Source organism: Ricinus communis, chromosome 5 (assembly GCF_019578655.1).
Source record: "Ricinus communis isolate WT05 ecotype wild-type chromosome 5, ASM1957865v1, whole genome shotgun sequence".
Taxonomy (NCBI): Eukaryota; Viridiplantae; Streptophyta; class Magnoliopsida; order Malpighiales; family Euphorbiaceae; genus Ricinus; species Ricinus communis.
In genome coordinates, this window is record NC_063260.1 from 4,146,739 (window position 1) to 4,165,789 (window position 19,051).

The window sequence follows — 19,051 nt, forward strand, 5'->3', positions numbered from 1 at the left end:
TGGAAATAAATTCCTCAAAAGAAGAAAAAGGCAAACAGAAATGGAATCAAGCTAATATTTATAAGAAGAATAAATAGTTATAATTAATGAAACAAACTTGTCCCATTTCCTTTCCCTGTTCTTTTCCCCCAATCCAAACAAGATAGTGAACAAAAATAATAATTTCCCCTCCAAATTTTTCCTCAATATCGTTTCCCTCCACAGTACTATCTATTTATTCCCAAAAAACATGGTGCAAACTGCAAATTTCTATAAAAGCTCATAAAATAAATTTTCATGAACATGAGGCCACGTGCTGCGAAATTTGAAAGCACAATTGAGAGGGTAATAAAAGTTCTCTTTCCAACTTTTTCTTGGCGCCAACATTTGTTATTCCTGAGATAATGAATTGTCTTAATAGAGAGAGAAATCCTTTAACACGAAGAAATGATGAATCTTTTATTGCCGTAATTTTTTTCCTTTAAATACATGCATTTAGAGTTAATTTAAAGCTTCTAGAACTCGAACTTAAATTTTTAATTAAGTTAAAAGAGACTCTTACCATTTCATCTAAACAGTTTTATTTTCATGCCTTCGTTTTCTGCTTAATTGAAAATGAAAGAAATAGCTACACACTTGCATCTAGGCATAAGTAGCAACAAGGGTTAGATTCTGACCACAAAACTAGTAGATTCAAGCTGTAATTCTTTACTCTATGTTTTCTTTTCTTTTACCCTCAAGTGCTAGAAATAGCGTTCAGACTCTAACAGTATTTAGATAAGAGCTCCTGGGGCCACCACTTCAATCCTATATTTACAAATTCAACACCTGAACTGTATCTGAATATAATGGCATTGGACGTTCTATTTCTGTATAGGGCACAAACACTAGCAAGTTACAATGCATTTGAGTACACCCCATTTCATATCGATCCATATATTACTGTTCTAAAGGAAATACAGGAAGGAGGAGAAAGGATGCTGCAGCTTCTCTAATTTAGAAAAGATTCAGGCATGACTATAGGTGCAAATAATGGATAGGGAAGAAAAAACAGAGAGAGAGAAGTGAGATATTGAGTTGCACAAATTACATTACCAGATTGGAGCCTATCTTGATTAGATCTTGAATCTAGCTTCTTCAAGAACCACCTTACGGTGGATTTCCATATCTTGGTGCTATAATTCCTCCACTTGGATTAAAAGTCCACAATGACATCGCTTCATCCTCATTGAACTCTCCTCATCAAAACTCTGATCTTCAGCCAAAAATACATGCTCGTGATCTTCTGTTATAACCACTGAAGGAGCATCTGATTTGGGCTTCTGATTGCCTTCTTCCTGGCATCTCTGAGATTTCTTCTTAGGTTCATTATGAACATGTACTAATTTATTATTTCTATCTTGGATACCACTTGACATCTGCAATGACGAACTGTTCCCATAACGGTCATTCAACCTTTGTCGAGTTATGATTGATGAAAGAAGTTGATACCACCTAGATATAGCCTGTGCTTCATTTCTTTTCTTCTCTTCAGCTTCTCTGATCTCTTTTTCTTCAGCATATGCCTGGAAAACAAACAACTAATTTCAGACACAAAAACACTTTTTTGCTGAGGAACTAAAGACAACCGTGCATATCATCTTGATTACGGAAACTAAAGAGTTGCACATAGACTGCAATAGATTTAACATCATAGAAATACAAAAGCAATTCAAAAAATGTTTATAGAATAAGTTCACACATCATCTTAACTTATTTCGTCTTATTTAAGTCTGAGGTACATAAATACACCTTCAAAGGTGCAGAAATTAAAAATCTGTACTATGAAAAAGAAGAATCATTGAAGGAGCAACATAATTCAATTTGATGCTTCTCAATTCAAGAATGCAAAATCGTCCACAAATAGCAAAAACATTTACCTCTAAGATTGCATCTTTAAATTCCGCACACACCACAATACCCTCAAAGATAGGGACAGATCGACCATTTTTGAATTCAAATCCAACCATGGCAGGTGCATAATCAATTTCCAGTCTCTTGGCAACATGAAATACCCTTGGCAGCCTCAAGTGCACGGTCCCTGGTGGCAGGCACTTTTCAGACCACACATCAACTTGACCACGCTCATTCTAGAATTGAATGCATATTGATCATCAATGACAATATAGTTTCATTTAAACTTTAAGAAAAAAGAATGTGCATATAATTCATATATTATTATGAAAATTTAACTTGGAAGTGTAGTGCACATTCTCAAAAGGCTGCAGACACACATTACACCTAGAAGTCATATTAGCAGGTAATCAGATAAATTAAGATAAAAATGTTTGTAAGCCATTGGTGATACATTCCTTGCACCTCTGCATACAATTCTTTTTCACCAAACCAAAGTTATAATTTATAAGGGTTAACTACTATTTAACCCCTGAGATTTAGTCTGATACAAAAGCTAGCTTCTGCATTTTTATTTTTAATTTCACTAAACCCCTCTTGAGTTTTAATAAAACCTTTGTGTTAGTCGAAGGACTAAACTAGTCATCTAGAATTATAATTTGATCATTAAATTTATTATCAAGTATCAAATTCGTCTAAAATTAATTTTATTATCAAATTAGAGTAAAATCTTATTGTAGGCATAAGTTAGTTTTAGTGTCTAATTAAAAAAAATTAATTAATATTCTTTTACTTTCTTTTAACACAATTTAACCCGAGCAAAATTTAAATATTTTAAAACTACTTATATTTACAGTAACATTATTAAATTACTATATACATTAATTTTAGTTATAACTATAAAATAAACATTTCTAATTTAAAAATATCGTTCTATTTTTTTATTATATACTAGGGTTAACTATATTAAAAGTAAAAAATTAAAATAAATAGTCATGTCTTAATCTAGTAAAATAACTTAGATACCAATTAGTTTCACAGAAGAAAGGTTGAAGTTGACAAGTCACTATCAATAACAAAAGATCATGATAATCTTGTAGGTTAAACATAGAGCTTTGTATCAATCATTCAAATGAGAATAATACGAGTAAAATTTTTATTTTTAGTATAGTTTAACTTTAATGACTGGCAAAGAAAATAACTTTTAACTATTTATTTTATTTAAAAAAATTTAAAATTAAATTATATAGTAATTTAATAATACTGTTCAAGAAATAAATGTCTTTGATATGTTTAATTTTTTCTAGGATTAAGTTATGCTAAAAAATAAAAGATACAAATAAAAGAATATTAAATAAATTATTTTTATTAGGCACTAAAATTAACTTGTGCTAAAAGTAAAATTTTACACTAGTTTGAGAATAAAATTAATTTTGAACGAATTTGATACTTGATAATAAGTTCAAGAATCAAATTAGAATTTTAAATTATCAGTTTAGTCCTTCAACTAACACGGAGGGGGTGATAGTTAGTTTTATTAAAACTCAAAGGGGTTTAGATTAAAAAAAAAAAACATACAAACTGACTTGCGCATTAGACAAAATATCAGGGGGTAAATAGTATTTAACAAAACTTATAATGTATATAAAAATGTGGCTTTGGCTGTAAAATGTCTATAAGATAAAAGGCTTAATGATTGCTTGATACCTTAAGTTATTTATACTAAAGCAAGCTCCATAACACCCTTTAAGATTAATCAATCCATTTATTTGTGAAAATTTTATCAATCTCATGGTCCTACTCAACTACAGTATTATGATAAATAATTCATTAAGTTAGACAATATACTTAAAGAAGATAAGTCGCAAATAGTAATGCAGAGGATGTTTAGTTAAGTAAGCTCATGAGGATTACATGTATGAATGTGCTAACACAAGGAAAGCTCATGACTGCTTAGGGTACAGAAAGAACTAAAAGAGTAAGTAAAAGAACTAAAGGAAATGAGGAAAGATGCATTGCTACAAAGAATAAAATAGAAATTCACCTTTGGCACAATGCCATTTACAGCATGAGGCAACTGCAGGGGTTCCAGCTGCCACTTCCCATAAAGTTCAATATTTCCTTTAGGATCCACTTCGCTGTAGTCATCATCTTCTGAAGATTTTACTTTCTTAAGGTTTGCAGATTGTTTCAATACCTGTAGAAATACAAAAATAAAAAGAAACTATTTCTATGAACAAGTTACAATAGGAAACTCAAATACCTAGTAAAATAATAAACATAAATAGAAAACTCAAATACCTAGTAAAACAATAAACAAAAAATAGGGATTAAAAATTTGCCAGACAGAACCTTTGTTGGACATTCATTGGCTTTAATCTGCAGTCCTTCACGCAACCATCTATGTTCTGTTTTGAGTGTTTGCACACAAGCACGAGGATAAACTGGATGACCAGAACAGAATCCCAGAACAGGACCCCTGGGATGAAGTATCTGATACTTTGTAAGCCATCTTTCAATAGCATATAGTTGATGATTTTTGTAGGCCTGCATATAGAAAATGGAGCTCTATAAAATTGGCGGAGCAATTTAGAATTTCATGTTAAGCTATGCATTGATCACTATACCTGCTGATTAGTGGGGAGAGGCTCAGTTAGTGCCCTAGTTTCCAACTCCATATCCTCAAGAGAGGTCCTAGTTGAAACAAAAGAGTTCCTCCCAGAAGATTCTATATCAGTCTTCCTCTCAGGAACTTCAGGCCCTTTAAAGGACCCTAACTTCTCAGACAAGTTGGCATGCATTGGAAAATTATCCTGTATTAAACAATCAGACACTCCTGATACATTCACAATTTTATGTCTATTTGAGGCATTGGCTTGGTGCTTTTCCAGAGGAACCATACCCCCTGTAGCTCCTGATTCCAACTCCCTTAACGGGGCCAACACTGCATCCCACCAAATTGAGTTAATTCTTTGTGATGCTATCTTGTACCACTTCATACAATACCTGCATTAGAGATTGTATTATAATATATATAGATTGAAGTGTATGAATGAATAAATGGTTTTGGCATATCTTTAATTGACTAATCCAAAATTACACAATTTACAAACCACATTTTAGGATATGTAACTATAGATTTTTTAAGGGGAAAAAAAGCAAAGAGAAAGACAGAAAAGAGAAGAAAGAAAGAAATGCCTTGCAATCGTAGTTGTCAAATCGAGGATCAAAATCCTTATTTTGTGAATCAGGAATCAAGAATTGAATCGAATGTAAGATTCAATGGAGACTTTTAAAATGAATTAAATTTAATGTACATCCATGCGAAAGAAACAAAATAACGCAAAATATGAAATATTTAGATAATTATAGTGTATCATTTACCCAATTAGAATCGTGCTTGCATATAAGGGCAGAAAGCAGGTTAAAGACCTCACTATGATCAATTCTTCTAAGATAAAAATGCTTCTATAAATCAAATAAACATTGAAAAGCATCTATCATATTATTTTAAATATGTTATATATTGTTAGATGATATTATTTTAATATAAAATCATATAATATATATTCCATATCATCTAGGAATATGCAAAACAATTATAAATTTATTCAGTAGGTAAAATATTAGAATAGGAGTAGAAGATATAACTTCATGCAATAGGAAGAGTTGTTTTGTTCTTGATAAATAGGCTTGCGTAGAACTCATTTCCAAAAGCTAGCTCATAGGAAGAAGGTGTCCAATCCACTTATATACACTATAACAGCCCAGAAACCAAGCGATGTGAGATAAATACAACTTCTAACACCCTCCCTCATGCTTAGCGTGACAGAGTCGAGCTTGACAGCAATCCTTTCACAAGCCCAATCTTCCTTTCTCTTTTCCGTCAACAGACAGGGACAAAGGTTTTTGACCCGCGATATGCCGCTCTCGTGCTGTAGAGATGTTCCTTCATGGCAATAAAGATCTGAAAAGCTGGTGACAGAGACAAGAGCAGCGAAGCGGGCAAACGGGTCGGATTCAAACCCATCAAAGCAGACAAAAAAGTCGACTCTGATACCATAATAAATAGGCTTGGATAGAACTCATTCCAAAAGCTAGCTCAAAGGAAGAGGGTGCCCAATCCACTTCTATACATTATAAGAGCCTAGTAACCAAGCGATGTGGGATAAATATAACTTTTAACACTTATGTTTAATATTCTTTTATGCATAATTTTTCTTTTTGCCTTTTTAACAATAATCGCATAGAAATGAAATTTGAAATAAATTTTGATTTTTAATTCTATTGAGCCCTATGAGCATGAAAAAGAAAGAATCGACTTAAATGACTGAATTATAGCGATTAGCCCGATTGACTTGCAAATTTCTTGATTCAGCCACAGTTCAAGTCCATTCCAAATACTGTAGACTCAAATAGAATTGTAAGATTCAGATCCAGAATCATACAACTCTACCATCAGGGTTTGGGGCATATATAACTAGAAGATTAAGAAAAATTTTAAACAATCATTAAAAGAAAAAGGAAGAGAAATCTATCATTTTCACAAGCCATTCCTCTTCCGGAAGCCCCTTTTCACAAGATGGAGGATTCGTAGTTCAATATTTCATAAGAAAGATAAACAAGTGCATTTATATGCAAATCCTCTCAGGAACTTAAGCTTGAGCAACAAAGGACGGAATCAGGTGAAGGTGGCAGTAGGTCTCATGCATCTTACAAATCTAAAAAGCTAATGAACAAAGAAAGAATTTATATGTTCTTCATTTTATTTACTGTCATGTATGCATGATTAGAAATGTGACAATGAAATTAGAAATGTACAGGAGAAATGTAAAATCAGAGAATTTTATAACCTGCGGGTCACATCTTTAGCACCATGCCCAGCAAAAGCAACCACGTATCTCAAAGAAGTTTTACATGCAGCAGCTGAGGCTTCAACCTTTTGCTCTCCATCTACAATTGCATTTACAGCATCTATATGAACCCATTTCCCTGTCAAGTTTTCTCCACTACAGTATACTTCTGCCCAATACAGAGGAGATCCTATTTTTCTTGATCCAAGTGCAGTTGAGATTCCATGGATGGGAGATTCCTCACTTCCAACCATCTTAATTCTTTTAAGTGAAGAAGAGATATTTGATGTATCATTAATCAAGCTTATCACATCTGATCCCATGCTAATTTGAGGAGCTTCAATTGCCGTTGCAGAGAGAGCCATTTGTAACTGCATCTCAAATTCAAGATCACCTTTCCTCTTTGAACCCTGAGATTTTGAGCTACTACATGATTCAGAAGCTGTTGTTTGATTTTCCAATTCAGCTGCAGCAAGGGGACTTTCACAGTGAGTTTTCTTGCTCCTTGGGTAGTTACTTATGCAAGAAGCCTTCGCAGAAGTTTCACACACATTGCTTTTCTCATTGCATGAAAATAACTTAGGAGACATAGAAACCTCTTTTGGTCTATCTACCATCAATGTTGAAGTATTGAAAACCCCCCTGTAATCTCTGCTCATATCTTGAGTAGCAGATTCACATTTGTCAGCATCAGGTTTTATTGAGGCAACATCTAGAATGGACACAAACCTGAAAACATGTATACACAGAATCAGAGGAAATAAGCTTTTCCCAAGAAAGTCACAAAATACTTTTCGTACAGAAGTTTACGAGACCCAGAAGTGTATTTAAACCTTACTGCTACTTGCATCTGTGTGCAAAGAGGATGGTAATTTTGGACACAACATGAATGCATGATTTAAAAATGACAGTAAAATACTTGTGTGATGTAGGATAGATTTAGATAACCTGTTCTACATTCATTTTTGCAGAAAATAAAGAAGATACAGGTTGAAACCTGATGTTTATGACAGGATCTGAGATCTGATACTTTAATGAGCAAAGAAAAGATAGAAAAACTTCTAAGAATCACAGTTTGAAACTCTTGAGAATCACACCCAAGAAAAGGTTTCTTCAAATCACTACAAGCTTAGATTTATATAGATTAAACTAATCCTAACACTACCTGGATTAGGAATTCTAACCTAGGAGAATTACAAACTAATACTAACTAGGAAATACTAAACCAACTGAAACTCTTAAATTAGGCCCAAAATAAATAAAGACTCCTAAAATAAATTCTAACTATTGTTCCAGCAAGCTGAAAATTACAAAAATACCATTTGGGTATTGAAATTGTAAATATTAAATAAAAATTCTACATCTCTTAATTCTTTGAATTTTGTCTTTCTTGATATTTTCCTTGTCCATATCATTCTTCCTTTGGATTTTGTTGGACTTGAATTTGGCCTTCTTAACTATTGGTATCAACCGAGATATTGGAAACCTCCTTTTAGACTCATATACGAATTCATTAGGAATGAAGTCCACCTTTTGAACACTAGCAATAGAACAAAATACACCATCTTGAGTGTCTTTCGTAACTTGAACGAATTTGACCTCCTCTTTCTCTTACAAATGTTGAAAATCATCTCGCAAAGGCTCTACTTGTTGCTACCTTTCTAATTCTTCTTTGCTTGAATTGGTTCTTCATGTTTAATTTTTGGACATGCAAATTTTGAAGCGGGTTTCAAGAATTGAGGGGTTGTGGTTGCAGGATTTGATTTTGTGTCCCTTTCCTATGTCATTCATGGAGTTGCATAGGTTCTTTTAATAGTTGTAATCGTTATTCCATCCCTTTTGCTTGTTGGAAAAGTGTCTAGTTGTTTACTAGTCTTGACCACTTGCTGTCTTAAAATCCCTGCATGTGATTCTAGCTTTGGAACTTCTGACTGAATGTTTTGCAATTTTTCCTCATTGAATTGTAAATTTAAAAGAAATTGCTTGTTGCTGGTTCTACACTTTTGGCTTTCCTATTATTAGATTTCTTGCTCCTAAAAGAAATTGTAAATCAACACTTCATAGTTTGCAGATTAGGTCTTAGGTTTGGCTTGGTGCAGCTTGTAGACTTTTATCAACTTCTGGAAATTGTTCTCGAATAATCTTGGAAGCAACTTATAGAGTTAGGGCTGAATTTCATAACAAGACTTGACTACTAATAGTTTTGGAAGTTTCATTGATAGGATTTGAAGGGAACCTTCCAAACAACTGATTCCTCCAAGCATTCAAATGACCAAATCTTGAACTCATCTCATCAGTCAATTGATCAAAATTCCATTCACGCTCTTAATGGAAAAAATTCTGCTTTTCAAATTGGTTCAAGTAATTAGCCATTGACATGCAACTTTATGTAGAATTATATATATTTTCATGCATTCTTTGGCGACAATGCGGTGGCAAGGATTTCTCTGAAGCTCTGTTTTCATTTCTTGCCATTAGGATTGCCTCCCTATTTGTTTACCATATTCAACACTATATCACCATAATTTTGCAGATCCAATCAAATTGCACTTTGAAGATCCTACCCTACGTAGTTCCTCATTGTTGTAGCAATCAAAGTAAGATTCGAGAGAATCAATCCAATCACAAAATTTTGTAGGATCACCTCCTCAAAAAAATAAATTGGATATTCCCATTGTTGATGAAGATCAAATCATCAAACTATGAGGATCTTGAAGCTCTACTAGCAAAATTGATGTAGGGTAGAATTAGATAACCTGCTCTATATTGATTTTCACGGAAAATAGAGAAGTTATAAGTTAAAATCTGATATTTATGATCAGATATTTAGATTTGATACTTTAATGAACAAAGAAAAGATAGAAAAATTTCTAAGGATGTGTTTGAGATTGTTGTTGGATGTTAAAGAAGCAAATTTAAGATTTTTTTATTTTGAATATTGATTTTTAAGTTTTTTATAAACTGCTTTTCTCAAATCTGTTTTTGAAAAAGCAACAATTTACCTGCTTTTTTCAAAAGCAATTATCAGAACTCAAAAATAAAATAAAATAAAAATTGAGGTTAGAAAAGCATTCTCCAACCCCAATCCAAATGACACCTAAGCATCACTTAGAAGCTCTTGAGAATCACACCAAGAAAAGGTTCCTTTGGAATCACGCCTAAGGAAGAACTGAATCACACAATTCAAAATAACATTGGTGTAATTTTTGTTAAACTGAAATCTATAAAGCTGAACTCTGAACTACTAGAAGCCTAGATATATAAAGTTCGACCCTCTTATATTTAATATTTAATAAATTAATAGTTTTATTAATTAATAAATTTTTCAAGAACCCAACTTTCTTTTTACTGGATAACTAATAATTCTATTATTCAATAATTAACAAAAATTGGAACAAATTCTTTGTAATTATTAATATTAGAGAGAATGTTTAGAAGAAAAATTCTAATTATTTACATATCATCTTTTCTTTTACATTATGTTTGGTTGAAGTGAATTCTATATAATTTTAGAATTTATTTGCAAATTTAAAGTTTTTATATTTGATTGAAATGATATTCAGCTTAGAATTCTAATTCATTAAATCAATGAAAATCTAACTAAATGAATTGTAGCAGAATAGCTAGAGTTTCTCAAAATGAATCCAACATTAATTTCGTAAAACTAAAATAGCACTTTCAACTTCACTATATCATTTTTTTTCTCTCTCATTTTTCTCTCATGCCTTTTATCTCTGTAATTCTTTTTTAATTATAATTTACTTCAAGCACAATATTCATTTTATTGAAGTGAATTCTATAGGTATTATTTTACACATAAAATATACCAAATTTATTTACAAATGAAATAAATTTCTAAATTAATTTCAACCAAATATAATGCTAGTGTTTGTTTATTAATGCTTATAATTGGGAATAAATTTAAAACTTTAGAAATTATCAAATACAAAAATTCTTTCTTTTAGGCGTACCACCAACAGAAGAAAGTGAAGTGAAAATTATATTATGAATTAAAAAGAAAGTGTAATCATCATGGAATCATTTGAGAATGTGATCTTTTCCATGGTAATCACTTGTTGAATTGAAAACTAAGTATTTCACTTGTATTTTTGCAATAAGCTTTCTATTTCATAGAGTAATTTATTGATTTTAAATTAATATATGTGATTTACTTTAAATACATTAGCCTTACATTATTTTATAGACTTTTTCGTTCTCATAAACTTAATAGATTAATACATTAATTATAAGGGAGTCTATTGTTTAGACTAAATTAATCTTAACACTACTTGGATTAGGAATCCTAAATTAGGGGAATAACAAACTAATATTAACTACCAAATACTAAATCAACCACAACTCCTAAATCAGACTTAAAATAATTATATAATAAAACTATTGTTCCAGAAAAGCTGGAAATTATGGAAATACCTTTTGGGTATTGAAATTGTAAATATTGGACCAGAATTGCAAAAATCTCTTGATTCTTTGAACTTTATTTTTTTTTTTTTTCTTGATGTTTTCCTTGTCTGCATCATAATGGAAACTCGAATATCGCATCAGTCCATTTAACCAAAACCAGTGTAGTTAAAAGGCGATATGCCTTCCTATCTCCTTGAAGTGCAAAATGCAAAAAAATGCTCACCTGAACATGGCAAGGCGCAAAATCCTAAGACAAATTAATTTAAAAAAATACACCAAAAAACATAAATTTAGCAAACATAAATCCAGTGATAATCAAAGCTTGTGAATAGTCACTTTACATGGAAAAATAAAACTCTAACCTATAACATTAAAAAAGAGAGCAAAGAGACGAAAAGAATAAAAAAGGAGCAGTAGCTGGCTTTTAAGACTTTTCCTATTTTATATTAAGTTATTAAATTTAAACCTATTTTACTCTAAGTTAGGTGGTGCCTTAAGTACCTAACAAATAAAACCTGCCGCTTAGTTTAACCGGCCATGATTACCTAATACAACCAGACCTGCTAGTTTAAACTGCCCTGGTTACCTAATACAAACAAAATTGCTTATTTAAACTTTAAAAATAAAAAGAAAATCACAAAATTGATTGCTTCATTTAAGAAGCACAATAAAAAGTTATACTGATGGGCTTTTTTAGCACCTGGCCTATGCTCTTAGGTGCATCAGGTTGGCGCTTTTGCCACAATGATTTGCTATCTAAAGATAAACTAATCAATAGGCATTTTAAATCAATTTCAAGACATTATTCTATTAAGCTGAAATTAGATGACTATCAAGACAAACACGATTTCAGTCTGAATTGCCACTCCAAGCAAATGAGTGGGCCCTGTGTGAGTCTACAAGGCCATGGATAAATGTGACAAATAATAAATCTAGTACATAATACATCGAGACCTAGGAACAGAAAAAGAAATAAGGAGAAAAGGACATAAAATCTGCATGGAAGAAGAAAAAAAATGAATTGTCCTATGGAGTACTTAAAATTGTAATTGTTAAAAGCATGGTGTGTGCGATTCACAGAAAGATTAGTAAGAATACAGTGCTTTCATTTCTTAGGCTTATGAGGCTCTTAAAAGAAAGACTAAATTCACTAACTAAATTTCCCCTAGGTATCCACCAGAAATCAGATGTAGAATTACGAAGCTGAGATAAAGAATACAATCACCTCTCACTTGAGTTGGTCAGAGAAGAAATTTCCATGGCAGATAAGTGATGGAACCAGAAACAAATAAAGAAGTCGGTAATAATTTTGAAATCTTAGAGAAAAGTTTTGATAACAAAGATATCTTTTTCTTTCTTCTGAGTGACAAATTTGCACTAAAGAATGCCTAAATTGACATGTCAGAATTAGTAACTGTGATAACTAGAACACTATATACCACCAATTAGCCACTATAACACCTTACCGGGTTGTAAGATTCAAAGCTCTGAATAGTGCCACAGACAATGCTGCAATCTGCAAAAAAAAAAAAAAAAAAAAAACATTGACCCATTAATGTTTTCCCCAATTAGAACTCAACTAATATACTCATATCTCTTTGATCCCACTTTCTGAAAACCACAGATTTTGAACAGTAATTTTTTTCCAGATTATGCATGAATTTGGTTACAAAATGAAATAGAGCAGGAAAAGAAAAGCTATTCCATATCCATGGAATAATTTTTCATCACCTACATGTAGAATTTTTATGCCAAGTACTTTGGAAAAATCTGTTATATCTAATGATTATAGTGCATGTAAATATTCATTGGAGGTCAGCAAACGGCTCCTACATGGACCAACTATTCCAGATTTAAAATCTGAACCAAATTTAAGAATAGCTATCCTATACTCATCAAAACCATGAACCAAATGAAGCTGAGAAGTGTATAACATGGTAACATGACATAGACAGCATAATTACACTGGAACAATATGTGTATTAAATGCAAATGCATGTATATCGTAATTAACAACAAAAGCTTAGAGAAAAATGACCAAAAACAATCATGCATAACCTAGAGATGGCTATCAAAAGAAATAGCAACCAATACTCAGAATATGCTGCTTTAAATATTTCATGATTTAGGATAACTTTTCCTCAAAGACACTATTTTATTTCAGCACAGATGTAAATATTAGGTAAAGAGCAATGGAGACTTTACTAAGTTGCATGACCACCAGTTTGTTACATGCAAGTTCCCACATTGATTATGAGTTCAAAGAAAGCAGCTGGAGCATATCAGGGACTAAATCTACCTCATTAGCACTTGTTGGGATCTGACATTCTCCCTCGCAGAAACATAAATCAATCTTTCCTGGTTGGTGAAGTAAATTTGGGGATGCTGCATAACTACTTCTTCATTCTCTTCTTCTTCTCCTAGATTAAATTTGGTAGAACGGAATGGGATTGAATACAATTACAAACTTGCCGCAATAAGAAGTTTCATGGAATGGGTTTTTATTTAATGGAATGGCTTTCCTATTCCTATGGCTGCAAGAGTGAAGATATGTAATGTAAGGACAATTTGTATTCTCATATGTAATTTAGATAAGGAGATGGTGATTGATGAAAGTGGCAGCTGGCGGAAGCAGCAGTAGGTATGGCATGGAGGTGGCATCTTTAAGTAGTGTTAATTGCATAATCCAATGAGCATTATATTACATAAGATACTTTTTAGGTAGGCAAATAAAATAATTAGACTGCTGGTTTTATTACAATTTTAATCATGTACTGCCAAACATAGTCTTATGTAGTGTTGGGCCCTTCACCAACATGTTAGACTGGAAACTAGGAGTGTTTAGTATAGTAGATACAAGAAGCTAACTAGTGAACGATAGCATTTGGTTCTGCAAATACAAATTGCGTTTTACTCTATGTTACTAGGACTTGAGCATGTATCAAGTACAGGAATGCATCCAATTCAGACTTGAATGTTCCATGAAGTTTTCAGAAAATTTCCCACTGAAATTGAATCGAAGTGCCAATGTATCATATACCCTTATCCAAGTATCCATTTAACATGGATAGGTTGGAATCAGAATAAAGTAAGGAGTCAAAGTACTCTTGGTTTAGATTAAATTAATCAAACCAATCAGCTTCCATGTTTTCACATAGCACACTCATGCACCAACTAATCCTCTATATATACAACATGTTTCTCAAAGGACAAGATTTTATGTGAAATCCAATACAGAATCCAATATGTACAACCTTGAAACAAATTCCAGAATAAGACATCAGGAAACTACCTCTTCTGGAGTTCCTTCATGAGTTTCAAGTGCAAAGGCCAAAGCTGATTGAAATGGTCTTTTCTCGCCGAAAGAGCTTCTAACATGAAAGTTATTATGAAACTGAAAATTTTACATGAGTTTGATAAGCAAAACAGAGCTTGTGATAAATAAAGAAATAGAAGCGGAAAAAAGCTAGTCCTGTGCAAGAACAGAAACAACCTACCCAACTGACAAGAGGAGATAAAGCATTAGCACTGAGTTTTGACACTCCTGATATTTTCAACAAATGTGCTGGCAGCAGAGAAAGTAAAGAGGCCTGGAATCACTAATAAATTGTTACAGAAGTAAGAAAGTACTGTGAGTCTCTATCTGCTGATTAAAGTATATAATAAGGCCTGAAGGAAACCATAGATTAAGTGCGTGTTTGTTTGTGTGTGTGTGAGATAGAAAGGGAGAGAAAATTTAGCAAATATGACATGTAATATATTAGCTATAGAAAGGTAAGCAGTAGCAAAGCAAGGCAAGTAAGCATGCAATCACACAAATAGGAAAGTGATTAGGGAAACTAACAGCAGTTATGAGGACTAACAATGCAGCACGCTGTCAAAGTTAACATAGGGGTTGGGAAATCTTTTAAAAAAGGTATGATCGAAACTTTTCTACTATCTATCTGAATCTTATAATGCTATTTACTTTCCACAAAAAAAAGAAAAAAGAGTAGTCTCATCAATATTGTATAAGAACATGGACTGCCAGACAGCCATAGTTTATGAAGGTGATTATAGAGCGGTGGCTCACAACAAGCTCGAAATAGCAAACGAGCAAACGAACAAACAAGCTTGAAATGTAAAGACACCAGTGTGCAATAAAATAACTTCCACAACAACAAAACAAAAGCCAGCCAACCTGAATGAGAGGATCATCACAAGCACTATCAATTATTCTTCCCCTAGCAAGTAAACAAAGTAAATGAACCTTGTGTACAAGCTCTGCCAATTCCTGCAAGAGAAAGAAGTAAAATTTAGAAGATAAAAAATAAAAAGAATCAACCTTGTTCATCAATTCAATGAAAAGAAAGTACATTTTCACCTTTTCTTGAGCCGTAGCTCGACGAATAGGCTTCTTCTTAACAGAATCAGGAGACTCGCTAAACTCAATAGTCAAGCCACCGCCTAAACTATTCTTTGCAAAGTCCAGCATTGAAGCAGAACCATCTTCCCAATCAACATTATCATCATCATCACTGTTATTCCTCTTTGAAATATTAAAACTTTCACTGTAAATTTCTTTTCTTGAATCATCATCAACTTCATTCCATGTTATTTTTGTATCTTCCTTTTTATTTTCTTTGGTTCTTGCATTACTTTTATTATTAACACGCCTTACAAGTTTATCTACTCCTTCCTTTGAAATATCATCCAAATTTTCTCTCTCTTTACCCAATTTCGCTGCAAATTCTCAGCATCAGAACACATATAATGGTGTTAATAAATTAATTAAACTAAGTATAATTATTTTAAAAAATAAAAACTGCAGTAAATGAACAAGAACATATATGAAAAAAAATGGTGAATATGGAAAATTAGGGTTTAAAGGAAGGACCTCTTTTATCGTCTCTACTGCGCATTTTCGCATTCTATGTTTTATTTGTTTTGCGCAAGAGCAAGAGGAGTCGCGCGCAAAACTGTTATGGACTTGTAAATTTATATGGCAAAATAAATCCATTTTTTAGGTCCCTGAATATTTCCTTGTTTTAGTATTAGGTCCTTATGGTTTGTTGTCGTTTTAAAACGTCCCTAACATTAAGATAAAAGGATGGCAAGAGGTGTATTTTCGAGTCTCTGATTCGACCCAATAGAATGGATTTAGAAAATATATAATAACCGGATTTGGATGGATTCAGATTCAATTTTTAATAGCTGTAATTGGCACGAATAGGATTTAAATTTTATATTCGGATAGCATATAACTATTTAATATTAAAAGTTTACTTACATTCTTAATTTTTTATTTAATTAATTTAAATTTTATAGTTTTTTTGTCTTTATTGATATTTTTATTTTATTCTAATATATTAGTTTATTAATTTTTTTTTTCTGATTTCATTAATATTTACACATTAAATAACTTTATTAAGTGAGTACTCATTTATTACTTAAATTTATTTATATAAAAAGATTTTTAGCATATAAGAAATATGTTACCCGGTTAATACTCGTAAAATATTTCTTTTGAGCAATCCATCAATGAGTAATATGTCCCTTATAGGTTTTGAATCAGATTAATTTATAATTAATTACTATCCTTTATCACATCCTGGAAAACAAATTCATTATGCCATTATCAAAGCCACCAGATTGATATAATGAGAAATAAAATATCATGGAACCTCTATAATTCATCTTGACATCCGAAAATAAGCTCGATTAAAATCTACTCATAGAGTTTCAAATAATTTTAGAGATGAATTTTTATTAAAGGAATAAAATTTACCATATATCTAAAATGCGTATGAACAAATTGAAATAAAATATAAAGAATTTTTAGAACAATTAAGATATATTTTACGATAATATTTTGAAGAGAACCCTTTTTTTTCTCTAAGCTGCACATAATTTATTTTCATCATGAATCTACCATAAAAGAGTTATATGTTTGTTTAATTTTTACCTACACTATGTGTATATATTGCAACGAGCAATAGAATGATACCATTTTATAATTAAATGTTAATTATTTATTTGGCTTGGTGTATAGATTACAATATATGTAGATTAGACAATAAATTTTACTTAAAACTTTGAAAGGACATCGGATTTCCAATCCTTTAACAATATTTTGAAATTGTCCACATCCTTCTTCTCAAAGAAAATTAAGTTTTTAATGGATTTTTTACTTTCATCTCCAAGAATCTAATCTTTTAAAATATATATTTTTTGGATTTAAATTATTAAATTAAATAATAGTCTGAGTATATATATGAATAAAAAAAATTAATAGATAATCAAACAATAAATCATATTGAAAAACAAGTTCTTTACATTTTTCATATTATAATTTTGTTTAATTGCTATAAAGAGTTTAAAAAAAAAGTAGAAGATTAAGAGTAAATAGATATTAAATAATAATTATAGTTATAATAAATTTTATAAGATTTATTTTTTATTTTATTAAATTTTTATATATAAATTAATTGGAAATATTATTGAATTTATATTTTAATTTTACTAAACTTTAAGTTAATAAATCAATTAAAATAATTAATATTATTAATCATTAAATTAATAGATTATTTATTAATTAATAAATAAATTAAACTAATTAAAATTTAAAAAAAGTTTAATGTAAGATTAAATGTTATTTAAACCCAAAAGTAAATAAATGAAAAAGCACTTGGTCTGCTTCCTACACCAAAAATATCTAATGGATAACGTTTAATGGCTAGGGAAAAGCTGGAAGTCTGGACCCGGTATTGCTAACTAGCAAGGCAATGATATTCAGCGCATACCTCTCTCTATCTCTCCCTATTTCTTTCTTTCTTCCTTCTTTACTGTATCCCAATTGAAAATTTATAAATCTGTTCACCCTTATTGTTGAATCAAAAGGGGATCATATTACCTGAGTTCTTGTTCTTGGTATTATATTCAGTTAAGCACTGAAACATCCGCACTCCGCACTATCTTTTAATTCTCTTGAAAATGAGTGATTTCCTGTATTAAATTCTAAAATCCCAGATGTGTTAGACTGCCTATTTTCTTGTTTTTGATTTAGTATAATCTCTTTCAAATAGATTAATCCATGTTGTGTATTTTGAGTCACCTCATGCCCATGACTTGAAATATTTGCTATCTTTTGCAGTTAATTATAAAGAGAGAGAGAGAGAGAGAGAGAGAGAGAGAGAGATGGCAGTAAGACCATTAGTTTCAAATACTCCAACTTTGATCTGCTGCCAAAAGCCCTACTTTGAACCCAAGGAGATGCTGCCTCAACCCAATATAACAAGCAGAAGAAGAATAGGAACAGTACTAGCAGCAGTGGCTTCTGCTGTAATTGCAAGGGAAGCAATATCATTGAGACCAGAAGCTGCATTTGGATTCGACCTGAGATTGGTAGCTCCTGAACCAACACTTGAAATGGCAGAGAGTGGAATCAGAGGCCATGCAGAGTCTTTGTTAGGTATTAAAGCTTTGCTGGAGTCTGAATCTTGGCCTGAAGCTCAAAAGGAGCTGAGAAAGAGCTCATCGAACTTGAAAATTGACATCTATACCATAATCCAAAGTAAACCAGGAAATGAAAGGCCCCAGTTGAGGATGCTCTATTTTGATCTCTTCAATAATGTTACCAAAGTAAGTCTTGCTACCTAAAATATCATCTTTTACGTCTTCACATCTCTTTATAGATTTCTTTTTTTTTTTCTTTTTCTTTATGGTGACAATTACGCTACAATGGAATTTGCAGCTTGATTATGCAGCAAGGAACAAAGATGCCCAGCGTGTTTGGCAATGCTATGGAAACATTGTTGCAGCCCTTGATGATATTTTGGGAAGAATATAATGACCAAATTTTGCTTGTACTTTTCTACCATTTTGGCAGGTGCAATCACAAAGAACTTCTATTCATATCCTGTTGC

At 31.7% G+C, this 19,051-nt stretch overlaps 2 protein-coding genes across 4 annotated transcripts; one reads left to right on the forward strand and one right to left on the reverse strand.

Moving 5' to 3' along the window:
• Positions 1–57: 57 nt before the first annotated feature.
• LOC8272178 (DNA repair protein RAD4) lies at positions 58–16,104 on the reverse strand. Of its 2 annotated transcripts, XR_007216028.1 has the most exons (13): positions 16,024–16,104; positions 15,511–15,869; positions 15,328–15,420; positions 14,645–14,737; positions 14,440–14,541; positions 12,614–12,663; positions 6,726–7,454; positions 4,500–4,878; positions 4,225–4,419; positions 3,917–4,069; positions 1,899–2,108; positions 1,075–1,544; positions 58–375 (listed from the first exon to the last, which is right to left on the reverse strand). XR_007216028.1 is itself a non-coding variant. In XM_048374678.1 (12 exons), the coding sequence occupies exons 1-12, from the start codon at positions 16,046–16,048 to the stop codon at positions 1,155–1,157; spliced, it is 2,778 nt and encodes a 925-aa protein (XP_048230635.1). In that variant the 5' UTR covers positions 16,049–16,104; the 3' UTR covers positions 820–1,154. The 2 variants fall into 2 exon arrangements, 1 of the variants encoding a protein (XP_048230635.1); XM_048374678.1 differs by lacking the exon at positions 58–375 and having other exon boundaries at positions 820–1,544.
• Positions 16,105–17,804: 1,700 nt separating this feature from the next.
• LOC8272179 (psbQ-like protein 3, chloroplastic) lies at positions 17,805–19,040 on the forward strand. Of its 2 annotated transcripts, none has more exons than XM_048373882.1 (3): positions 17,805–17,908; positions 18,280–18,767; positions 18,880–19,040. In XM_048373882.1, the coding sequence occupies exons 2-3, from the start codon at positions 18,324–18,326 to the stop codon at positions 18,973–18,975; spliced, it is 540 nt and encodes a 179-aa protein (XP_048229839.1). In that variant the 5' UTR covers positions 17,805–17,908; positions 18,280–18,323; the 3' UTR covers positions 18,976–19,040. The 2 variants fall into 2 exon arrangements, with proteins under 2 accessions (XP_048229839.1, XP_002531916.1); XM_002531870.4 differs by having other exon boundaries at positions 17,833–18,068.
• Positions 19,041–19,051: the final 11 nt, after the last annotated feature.